The following is a 12,401-nucleotide window of genomic DNA, read 5'->3' as shown; positions in this document are numbered from 1 at the left end:
CTAAAGCCTTGAGAGCATAATGCAGTGAGACCACAGAAGAAACCACGTGGAGTTGAGGCTGCAGCAAGGGCTCCTGGGTCTTCAAGGAGACAGAAGGATGGAGACAGAAAGAGGCAGATGAGAGAGGTAAAGCCAGAGCCTCGCCTAACCAGGAGTTTACAGAAGGCTAGAAGGGAAGTCACGGCAGAGCCAAAGAAAATGGAAATAGTGGCTCCTCTGTGCTTGCGGCTCCAGTCAGGGCCATTTGTTATTCTTCTGGGAGGTTGGTTTGGTTTTATCTTCTGGAAGAACCAGGCTGTTGGCTAATTGGGGGTGGGTGGGCTCCATTTTTTTCCCCTGTCAGCTTGATTGTAGAGAGCCACCCAGGTGGCTGGGCCAGCGTGTCAGGCATTCTGGCTCTCAGAGTCACTGGTTCTGGACCTCCAGTCCACCGTAGCATTTTATGGCTCTTTCTCTGTTTTTCTTTCTCACCTCCTTCAAGTGGATGTCACTTTGCTGTGCTGCATACCTCCCTGGGAGGAACTATAAAGTTTTCTTGAACAAGTGGTGTAGACATTAAAATCGAAGGAAAGCTCCCGCATCCCCCCCCACCCACACACAAGAAAGAGGAGTACAAAAGTGGAAATAAGAGAAAGTGCACTTGAAGCAGAAAGAGAAGAGGGAATTCAGGGAAAGCCTGGAAAGAACAAAAATTTTCCCAGATGGTGGAACACAGGTTCAGTGGTGGAATGTGTGGTCCAGGCAGACTGAGAAGCTCACCACACCTCGTGATCTATGCACTGGGTGTGCAGAAACTGGAATAGGGACTTTCAGATTGCAACTTCCTCCTCACTAAGAGAAATACCGAACACTTATTTTAGTCCAACATGTAACACAGGCCACTTCCTGGCCAATCAGATGGACAGTGAAGAAAATTATGCATGAAAACTGAACACTTTTTACCAAAAACAAGGATAGTAATTTGGGGCACTCATGGCGACTGTATTTGAGAGGGCAGTGTGACAAGGCTGGAAGAAATTAAAAGAAACTTGCACATGAATATGCATAGAGTTAAAGATGTGCATTTGATCCGTTTTATTCATGGCCTGGAACTCACAATCTGTGCGAAACACAAGGTAAGTGCCCACAAACCCTGATAGGATGGTGGGGCCAGGTAAGTGAGAGCTTGTGAAAAGTAGTGTAAGATATATTGCACGGTTAAATTAAATAGCTCAAACGAGTCTCTGGGGACCCCCACTTTCCAGGGTCTGTTCGGATGGCAGTTTGAGGGTAAGAAACGCAAGGCAAGCATACGCCTCGATCCTCTTGGGATAGGATAGGCTGGAGGGGGACACAGCAAAACAAAGGGTAAAAGAAAACCCCCAGGGAGCCAGACTGAGGTCCCAGGCAGAGCAAATGCATGGCATGGAAGCCACAGACTTGCTGGGTCCGAGTCACTGGAATCCCTGGCCAAAGGAAGGGTGAGGAAGAGAGGCCGGAGGTGAGGGACCTCCACAGCCCTGCTTTGCAGAGGAAGCTGGAGGATGTTGGACACAGAGGCTCGTGAGGCTCAGGCCATGGCTGGACTCTGCCATGCAGTGGCCAGGCAGTGTGAGTCGAGCAGGTGAGGAGACAGATGACGGTCAGTGCCAGGGGTCTTACAGGAGGTGCCAAAGGAAGGCTGGGAAGCATGGGTCTCCCAATCCTTCTGCCTTGGCACTGAAGAAGCCACTAAGACTACATGAATGGCACGAGCTTTTCTTGTCGGAGAGAGATAAAAACAACTTAAGGGTCCGAGAGCAAGGATTTCTCTAAGCTCATATAAATGTATGGCTGCCTTCTTCCATCTCAAAAGCATCCTTTCTCAGGCCCGGAGCCTTCTCTGTGTCCAGAGCTAAGGGAGGGGGCAGGCACTCTCAGGGATATACCCCTAGATTAATGCATCTTCAAAATGTCCCTTCCTTAGGCTGTAGCTTAAATACAGGGGGAGGAAGTCTTCCTTCCACCATCTTTCCTTCCTGAACTGTGACTTTAAGCTGAATGTGCTCCGTAATCTGTATATATACCGAACTGAATATATGCCAGAACGGGGCCGACCTGAAAATGCCTTCCTATACAAACAAATATAGACAAGTGTGGATATATATGCACATATACACACCTACGCATGTACATATACATATACCATGCCCATACATATACATACATAGGCTCATGTCACCATTCTTCACATTGACTCGGTAAGTCTCCTCATGCTCTCATCTGCTATAGGTAATAAAAGTTTCCCCCACCCTACTTCTTGGCCATGTTTGTTTGGGTTCAGAGATGGGAACCCATTGAGTTTGGTGCATTGATAAAGACAGTGCCATTTGCCAGGCCGGGAGTTTGGCCTGGTGGAAGAGTGCTTGCCTAGCATGCACGAAGACCCAGGTTCAATTCCCCGGTACCACATACATAGAAAAAAGCTGTCAGTGGTGCTGAGGCTCAAGCAGTAGAGCTCTAGCCTTGAGAAAGTCCAAGGACAGTGCTCAGTCCCTGAGCTCAAGCCCAGGACTGGCAAAAAAAAAGACAGGTGCCCTGTCTCATGGGGTACGTGTCCTGTGGGCAGCTCCTGTGGGTTCCCCAGGACTCTGCTGGAGGAAGCCTCAGTCTCTGGTTTGCTGAGCCTAAGGAATTTTGCACTCCGAAGGCTGCAATGGATAGGAACAGGGAAAGAGAAGTAAAGAAGAGGCCCGGATGGGTGGGGTGGAGCTTCCGTGCAGGCAGGTGTGAGATCTTGGAAGGAGTGTGGGCAAGAACTGCCCGTGCAGGGGTGGACAGGATGGGAAGCAGAAATGCCAGAGGTCTGGAATGACAGCCTGGGCAAGGGGAAGAGAGGGATTCCCAAGGATGAAACCGAGAAGGGAAACGATGAAAACGGGGAGTGTTGGGTTTAGAGAAAATTGATCTGCCCTATTTCATGAGCACTGTTGTTTTGGCTTTGGGGAATAAGAACTGTAAATATGCATCGTATGGAAATACCATTTCTAATTTAAAAAATGAAAAGATGAAATGATGCGGACTCTGAAAGCAGGAAAACATGAGAGCCTGCTCAGCATGCTGGGGAGAGGACCCGGGCCCCGCCCTCTGCTAGCACAGGTCTAGAGTAGCAGGAGCTGCTCTTTCTCTGGATGGATGCACTGGTGATGGGTACAGAAATCCAAAGAGCAAGAGTAGCTCGTTTGCTTCTTTCACCCGACTCTCTTTGAGCTCAGCCAGCTGATTCCCCTCCATCTTTAGGCTCTAACTGAAACCCAGTCAAGAACCTTCCTCAAAGGCCCGGATGTAAATCCTTCCTCTTCTGAACCCTCGCACTTGGCAATTCATCATCACCAACACATCTTTTATGAAGCCACCACTGTACTCTTGTCTTTATTTGGGGGTTTTGTGTGATTTGGAGCCATTCCGTGGCATCAGCAATCACAAAAGATTCTGGGTGGCGGGTCCGGGAATGTGACCTACCAGTAGAGAGCTCACTTAGCATACATGAAGTCCTGGGTTCGAGTCCTCATTACCACATACACAGAAAAAGCCAGTGCTGTGGCTCCATTGGTAGAACGCTAGCCGTGAGAAAGCCCAAGTACAGTGCCCAGGCCCTGAGTTTAAGCCCCAGGACTGGCAAAAACAAACAAACAAACAACAGTAACAAAACCCAATTCTGAGTCACTGATCACCCTCCATGCAATCCAGACTCGCAGTGTCTCTGACTGTGACCGAATGTGCGCTTTCAGCCCCTCACTTGAACACCATGTGCTTTTATGTTTGTTCCTTCTGTAGCTTCTGGAAAACCCCAAGAGATCCCATAGAGCAGAAGGAAGTGAGAATGTGTGCTCCCGTGTGAAGGTGAGCAGGACCACACACTCAGGACAAGCAGATGGTGCAGAGGTACGGAAGGTCCTTCTGGGCAGTGCACAGAGCTGGGCAATGTGGTGACCCCCAGAGGAAATCTGTATCTCCCTCTCGAGTCAGCCACAAGACCCACAGCCTCTGTCTGCAGGATCTGGGTTCTCCACATGCTCCTCTGGCCTGCGGGTCTGCCATGCCTGCAGGCAGGCTGAAGGTGTCCAGGGCAGGCCCCGCTGGGGTCTCTTGGTGAGCAGGGCTACTTACCGGCATTGTTTTGCTGCCTGGTGTTTTTGATGTAGGCAGAGAACTTGGAGAAGATGTCGATGCCGGCCGTGTTGGACTCGCGGTGTTTTGCAGCCAGTTTGGGGTACCTGGAAGGAAAGCACAATGCACTGGGACAGGGAGACTCTGGGCTGACTCAGTCAGCTAGCAGCACCCCCATTTCTAGCTGGATCTACCCACTTTTGTGGTCTTCCCAACATCCTCTGGGGCCAGGGGACACTCAACCCTTGCTCACACACCTGGTGAGGTGCTAAGAGTTGTTTTGGGGTAGCACAGTCTACTGGGCAAAGAACCAGAATGTCACTAGAAGGGCTTGGTTAGGTAACATCTTGAACCCCGGGGCCACTAACAACGATGTACCAGTGAAAAGACGCTCGCTCAGATCTTGACACAAAGGTTCTGAGATTTCACCGGCCACGTGAGAATGCCCGGACATTATAGAAAAACCTCCCAGATGGGCCACTGCCTGAGATGTCGGTCTTGAGACTCAAGGTAAACTATGGCCTCAGTGACATAACACTCAGCATCAGTGACATAAGCCATTCTAGCTTAAAAATGTTGTTACACAAACCTGTTACATGGGTGGCCAGGGAGGAAGAAGAGACAGGGGACAGGTTAACATCATTGCCAAATAACCTAACGGGAATTGCTTTTCAGTGAGAGCAGTTTGCTTGCTTTATGCTTAAGGGGGTGAAACACAGTTTCTTCTTTTAATGCTTTGAACCAAAAAAGTCTTTAAAAAAAAACAAACAATCACTTGTTGTCTTTGTTGGTGCTGAGATTTGAACTCAGGGCCTTGTGCTTGCTAGCGGGTGCTCTACCACTTGAGCCAGGCCAGGACCTTTTTGCTTTAGGTTATTTTTCAGGTAGGGACTCGGGATGGAACACTGATAGGCAACTGTCTGTTGCCTATCTGGGAGTATGGGCAGGAACCACCAAGCCTCGACTCTATTCTATTCTATCCTGTTCTTCCACTGGCTCCATAGTAAATACCTATTCCATTTCAGAGATACAACCATTGAAATGGTCCTCAGAAGTTCATCAGGTGTAGTTTGAAGCAGAAGAGGACAGCATCACCCAGGCAGACCAGTGGGAAATTCTCTGAGTAGCCACCAAATTTGTTTGTTCCTATGGCGGAGTGCCACCTAGTGGTATGAGCTTGAAGTCCGGCTGGTGACTGACTCAAAGACCACATTGGGCCAGGGTGACAGGCCATGGGAGGTACCAGTATTTCTCTCTACTTTCCAGAGGATGAGAGGAATAATCTCTCTCACCACTGTGAGATAGTCCTAGGAACTCAGTGTCTTGACATTTGAAGTATTTTGAACCCCTAGTTCTTGGTGTATGCTTTCAAATTATCTCACTAAACGCATGCCCCTGGTGACCATGTTTTCTTTTGGCTTCCTAAGTATGTAATCCAAGGATCTATACTCTGGGGTTATTTTAAACAGCACTCAGCTCTGAGGAGAACTCTGGGAATCTCGGGAGGAATCAGAGAATTGCGGCTGGGAGTGTCTATATAAGGCCAGCCCCGCATTCTAGAGATGAGAAAACACAGAGGGCACCAAAAGAAAAAGAGCCACCAACAAGGCCCATTGCCTGGTAAGAGAGAGGCCCAAGGTCTCCTGCTTCTCACTTCTAAATCCTAGACACTCCGGGAAAGACAAGGGCCGCCCCAGCCCAACTATCCTTTCACCACTCATGGGCTCCGTCCACGACGCAGACAGACGTACATCTAGCTTAGGAAATAAGGGACAGTGTCTGGATGCCTCATTTTGACACCAAGTGCTCTGTGGAATCAGATACTATATTTTTTTAAGAGTTGGAGTGTTTACATGTGGTTTTCTCTTTCAATAAAAAAAAAGTAAGGGGACACAAGGGTTCCTACAATGTCGTGACATTCTGGTGTATTTTACAAACAGCATATGGATTACGAACACATGGCTGAACAGTAGCCAGGAACAGACGTGGGGAGGGTGGTTCCCCCCGAGAAACCAGCAAGGCTTGTCTGCCCTGCCCTGGGCCACTGAGCCCAGGCCACACTGCCTCCCAGCCCATATCCAAGGAAAGCAGCTGAGGCTGGCAGCATGTGGACAGATAGGTGGGTGCCCGGGCAGGGGGCGATGGTGCTGCTTGGTGACATTGCGTGGAAGGTGTCTGTGGTATGTGTCCCTGGCTCAGGGCGGAGTCCTCTGAGAACATTCTAGGATGAATGATGGTCTAACTACTGGGCCTCCTAGTGAGGGGAGATGACAGTTACCCGTTTTGGGGTTCTGCTGCCTAGACTGTTCTATCATGGGGTGTCAACCCTCCCACATTCCATTGCAGTCTAGAAAAGAACCTGCACAGGCAGCAGCTGAGTTCAGAACTGGTGACAGGGCCGGACATGGAGAAGAGGGAAGAGTGCTATATCTCTCTCTACCTGGTCCTGCTCAGAGTGTGAAACTAACTTTCAGAGATGATGAATCTGAATGTGATTGTCTTCAGAAAGACGCTTCGATCACATGTATGACACACTTCAGGGGGCCCTGACCCCACTTTGGGATAGCCCAATTAAGAAACAGCCTGGGAAAAGCTTTGCAGAGCCAGATGGGGGGTAGAGAGGAAGTGGGGAGCCTGGTAAAGGGGGCGTTGGAAGAACTGAGTGGGGGAGGGATCTGGGGTGGGCCTTTCAGGGGAAGGATCAGTCTGTCCCAGGCAAGGGCAGAAGAGGAATAGGCCCCGCTGCCCATAATGCAGCAACAGGTACACCCTGCATCGTGTATCCATGGCCCTGGCAAGAATCCACATGGCATGAGGGACTCCGCTCCTCCATGCTTTACCTCCCACCCCACCCTCCTGGCCCAGCAGGGGGGAAAGCAGCTTACTTCATCAGACTTTCTTCATTGGGTCTTCCAGTTAGTCTAAACGCTACTGAGTTATTGAAAACAGTGAGGTGTGTGTGTGTGTGTGTGTGTGTGTGTGTGTGTGTGTGTGTGTGTGTAGTGGGATTCTGAACCAATGCCAACGATCAATAAGACCAAACCCCACGAGCTCTACAAGGAAGGAACTGGCCCCCACAGAGCCCCTTCCACACAAGTGGCTGGCTCGGTGTCTGTCCTGCTCAGGGATGTGTGTGGTTTCTGAAAATGTGTAAGCTGGTGATGGATGTGGGGCTGCCCCATCAGTTTCATGAATGCCTTCATTTCAAGGTCACACTCAGCGAATCCCAACAGCCTTGACTTGGCTTCTTCCGCCCAGAGTGGTGGGAGGGTAGGACTCCTGGGCTGGGAATCCCAGTAGGGATGACAGAATATGTCTGAGGAAGGAGGGGTGGTTGCCTAGGGAAACCTCAGAACACAATTTGGTGCTTGGATTTTCTTCATGGTAATTCGCTACTTGTGCTATCTTAAGTCACTCCATCTCCCCATGTCTGCCTGTAGGACAAGAACGAGGCATCACCCACCTCCTCGGGCTGCAGTAAGGATCACAGTGAGTCTCACCAACCAGCTTCAAATAGTTCTAATAGAGCTAGGCGTGTACGTGGGCTGTGTGTGCAGACGAATAAACAAAACTTCAATCCTCATGCAAGATGGTGGTTTTCAGTTGTCACGTTTTGTTCATTTTTTTGCCTGCTCAGTAAACCCTACTCTTTCTGATTTCTCACTCACACTGTCCATACCAGTAGCTTGGCTCAGTCCCTCTTTCAGTCTTGCCTGGCTCCTTCTAATTGATTTCTCTACCTCCACCTTTCCTGTCCTTCCGGCCAGTAACCTCCTCCATCTCCTTTCAGCCCCAAGTTCATCCCCCAAGTATTGTGATTTTTAAAAAAAATCTCTAATTGCAAGTTGAGTACAAGCTGAGTCCCTGCAGTTCTGGGGTCCACCCCTCTCTTTTTTCTCTCCTCAATAAAAACTTACAATGCTCTACTATGAGCCCTGTTCTCCCTTGCCCATTACAAGAGCAACTGCTTCCAGTCATATTTTCACATCTAATTGGGCCTGGATCAGAATTATGGCTCTTGGAGTGGTTTCAGGGATTGATGCCCTTTTCTGCTTGTTGTCACGGCCTGTGACATTTGCTCTTGTCCTAAAACAAGGGAGCCCTTGCTTGACTCTGGGGTCTTCCAGCAAGCTAGGATGAAGGAGAGGTGGCAGACTCCCTGGGGCTCCACCTTCCTCTGGGGAGACAGGGCCAACTGTGTCTCTGCACAGGCAATCGCTATGTGTAGGTATATTTACCAGCACATTCTGAGACGCAGACACAGAGTGCTTGTGCACCAGCCCTGTGCTCTGCCTGGCTCACCCCCTCACTCTAGCTCCAGAAAGAAGAAAGATCATTACTTTTCAGGGGTCAAGGTCTCCTCCAGGAACTCCTCGATCTTATTAACGTCTGTCTTCACATCCCCATTGAAGGTCAGGAAGGGCGGATGGGTGCCAGGGGCCAGGTTGTGCAGGTCAGCTGGCTTTCTGCAGAGAGATCCAGATTCAGGTGTTACGAACGCCAGGAAGCTTCCTGTTCTGGGAATGCCAGGATTCATTGTAAATTAGACTCTCTATGCTACCTAACACATTAAAGCAGATTTATGCTGGGCCTTGCAGAGAAGGGAAGGCTGGGGAAAGTAATGAAGGCACAGGAAATCCATGGAGTGGAAGTCAGTGGGAGAGGAAGGGGCAGGTGGAAGCTGAGCTGGAAAAGTGGAAGGAATAATAGATAATGTTATCTGCTCCCAGCTTTGGCTACACAGGAGAGAGATGAGGCTCTGCCTTTGGAAGCTTTTCCACTTATTAGTTCGATAAAAGTCTGCAGTGGATAATTTCAAGCGTTAAAGATTAATGAGATTACTTTTAAGAGATAGCTTTGAATACAGAATATTTTTTTCCCGAGAATTTGGACCCTTTGTTCAAGACAGAGTATGCTGATTCTGAGAAAGCTGAATTTTAATATCTAATAACTGATCTCTTCCACTGGTCAGTCTTTTTCTGGGCTCACAGAATACTTGTGTGACCTATAGTTGGCCCCCCAAACAGTCTTGGGCTGTCCATGAAAATAAGGAAATTATTATATTAAGAGAACAAACGATTTAATAGAGATGATGTGTTCAGAAGGGGTTTTATTGCTAAGGTTTGAGCATGAACAAACTCTAGGTCCTTGGTGAAAATTCATGACTCTATATCTGACAGACCCAAGTTCAATGCTGTTATTCAATAGACAGCAGATAGGCTATGACCAAGGATTTATTATTATCATCATCATTACTATGTAGTTGTACAAAGGGTTTACAATTCCACAAGTCAGCCTATGGGCATGATGTTTCTTGGCATGACCAAGGGTTCTACATGGAGAATTTGCTATTATGGCTAAGAAGCTATCTAAGAGAACGTTGTGGACTCACAATCCGTGAGGGGATGAAGTAGGCCTGCAATGTAGGAAGTTGTCAGTAGGTGAATGCTTTCAGTGATTACATAAACAATGCAGGTCCTGGGGCTTGAACTCAGGGCTTGAGTGCTGTCCCTGAGCTTTTGTGCTCAAGGCTAGTGCTCTACTACTTGAGCCACATCTTTCCTTCCAGCTTTTTGATGTTTATAGCTGGGAATAAAATTATCCTACAAGGGTGGATATCTTTAGGAGAGGAATACAAAGATACAATGCCAATGTGCATCTGATCATACAAAATAATATTTATCGACGTGAATTCCAAGAAATAGAAATAAGAAGTTTCTCCTTTCGTTTGTTGTTTTTCTTTTCTTTTTCTCGTTTGCTCATTTATCTGTCTCTTGGGAGGGAAAGTGGGTCACAGAAATGGAGAGACAGAGGGTGAATAAATGCAGCTTGTAGGTGAGGACAAGAGGAAAAAACTGGGAGAGAGCTAGGGAAGGGGTGACACTGTTCTAAAATGTACTCTTTCCCTGACTTATATAACCAAAACCCCTCTTGTACCTCACCTTTATAATGACAATTTAAAATTTTTTTAAATGAGTCTATCATAGACTTTCTTGCCTGGGCTAGCTTTGAACCACCTCCTCAGATCTCAGCTTCCTGAGTAGCTAGGGTTACAAGTGTGAGCCACCAGCACCCAGAATATTTATTTGTTTGTTTGTTTGTTTATTTATTTTTATGGTAAGTGTGGCTGGCACCAGCAGACTCAGTTAGATGAAGCATATGTATCCAATCCGAGCCCCAGGAAGAATGGAGTCTTCCTTCTTGGTCAGATCCTGAAAGAAATCTAAGATACTCAAAGCAAAAGTGCCTTTTTACCCTCTTAGGGAAGAGACATGAAGGTCCTGAATTCTCCAGGGAAGAAAATATGGACATTGAAGAAAGTGAAAATGAGGATCACACATCCAATCAAGGATGGACTTCCATTATGAGCCCAGAACCAGGCCCAGGGAGGTCCTGGTGTGTACTGAGCAACGCGCAGAGCATCTGGGGAGGGACTTCTTATGCTGGGTCTGGGCCCTGTTAAAAGCCACGTGCGGACCTCTGGTACCTCCCACCAGGTTGATGAACACAAGAGGAAGGATGGAGCACAGCAAAGGGGAATGCAGAGAGCGGAAATAAGAGGAGGAAGAATGGCCGAACTTCCCAGGGGCAGAGCTGGAAGGGAAATCACTCTAAATGCTGTCTGTGAGCAGGCAGAAAGAGTTCCTTGTGGGAGCTAGAGTGGAAAACATAAGATGGAAGAAGTGTAAAGAAATAGAAAAAAAGAAGTGGCAACGGCTATATTGAAACAAATTCCAGGCATAATCATTTGGGGAGGGACCAGAAGAATTTCAATTATCTGTAGTCTCCAAGGGCAGGCTCTTTGCTTGCATTCTTTGGCACTTGGAGCTCACACAATTGAGACAGAAAGCATTTTTAAAATCTAATTTACTTAGTGTCATTGTTTATTTGCATGTGCCCCTCCTAGCATGCACCGTAAGGACATTCTTTTCTGGCTGCCATGTTTAACGGCTGGGAGCGGTGCGTGGGTTCACGGTAAAGGAAAGAAACCCATGCCAATTTTACTTTCAGAAGTTGTCTGTGGTGTCAGGGTTTCGCAGCCCGTGTGGTGATTATGGTTTGAATCCTGGAACACGACACTGGGGACACAAATCTGACACCCTGGGCAGTGCCACGTATGGCAAAAGAAGCTAACCTGGACACTGCCAATGCACCAGTTTTGACTTGCCCCACCACATCCTTTACCTCTTCAGGTCCACAGTGGTGACGTTGAACACTACGCCCTTTAGCCAGAGGAGCATGAAGAGGCGCTGAGAAAAAGGACAATTTCCAATGCTCTCTCCGTCGATTCCAGCCTGAAAGAGAAGCAGCAGCGCTTGGTCATGGGTGGCCCACTAGCAATAACAAGCACAGGAAGGTGACAGGCAGACACAGTGGGAGGAGAGCCACGGTCCCGCCTCTCTTCAAAGCAGGGTCTTCACTTTTACTTTCTGAATACGGATGCAGGGACTGTGTGGATCCAAGAAGGAGTTAAACCACTGGGCTAGACTTGAGCTCGAGCACGGAGATTCTGCAGAATCGTGGCTTCCTGAAAACACCAGACCCCAGTGGAACAGTTCAGGAAGCCCCACATCACATAGCCTAGAGCAGAGGACACAAGCCACCACACAATCATCTAACCTATGCCCGAATTGTAACCGCATCTCTCATGGATAGTACTTGCACCTCTCAAAGCTGCCTTTGCTGTTACTGTTGCTTGTTTTGGCTTTGATTTGTCTGGTGGTCCTGGGGTTTGAACTTAGGTCATCATGCTTACTAGGGAAGGTGCTTTACGTCTGACCATGCATTCAGCCTTTTAATGCCTTAGTTATTTTCAGGCAGTGTGCCATCTATTTTGGCCTGAGGCTGGCAAAAAAAAATACCCACCTAAGTAGCTGAGTGTCGCTGGCACATACCACCATACCTGGCTGGTTGGTTGAGGCGAAAGTCTCATGAACTTTTATTTTTTCTTAATGTGGGCTTGCTTTGGACCACAAGCCTTCACTTCCCTGAGAAGCCGAGACTGCAGGTATGAGCCATTGTGCTCAGCCTGAAAGCTGCCTTTTCTGTGGGACTTCTTTAAATAATCAGGAATGCTTTCCTTTGGCTGTACCAAGACAAAATAGGGCCCTGTGTAGTTTTCCCTGTCTTCCTCTTATTCCAGGAGGATGTCATGGGTACAGATAACTAGACTTCGATCCTTTCTTCTTAAATCGAGGCTAACCAACAGAACCCAGACAGCTCAGATTAATAAGTCCATAAGCTACAAATTGGCTAAATTATCCTTTTTAAGT

The 12,401-nt window shown here is 48.1% G+C and overlaps 1 protein-coding gene across 4 annotated transcripts in view; it reads right to left on the bottom strand.

The window, feature by feature from the left end:
* Positions 1 to 12,401, bottom strand: part of Clic5 (CLIC family member 5) — a 110,390-nt gene that overhangs the window by 20,722 nt on the left and 77,267 nt on the right. For all 4 annotated transcript variants that reach the window (XM_090355541.1, XM_090355543.1, XM_090355542.1 and 1 more), the window contains 3 exons: positions 11,314 to 11,423; positions 8,469 to 8,594; positions 4,129 to 4,235 (listed from right to left, as the gene is read on the bottom strand). In XM_090355541.1, coding sequence (XP_090211667.1) covers positions 4,129 to 4,235; positions 8,469 to 8,594; positions 11,314 to 11,423 — 343 coding nt within the window. The remainder of the gene's footprint in view (positions 1 to 4,128; positions 4,236 to 8,468; positions 8,595 to 11,313; positions 11,424 to 12,401) is intronic.

The sequence above is a fragment of the Megascapheus bottae genome, chromosome 22 (genome assembly GCF_031878675.1).
Source record: "Megascapheus bottae isolate mThoBot1 chromosome 22, mThoBot2.hap1, whole genome shotgun sequence".
Classification (NCBI taxonomy): Eukaryota; Metazoa; Chordata; class Mammalia; order Rodentia; family Geomyidae; genus Megascapheus; species Megascapheus bottae.
This window is presented reverse-complemented; position numbering and strand designations above follow the sequence as displayed.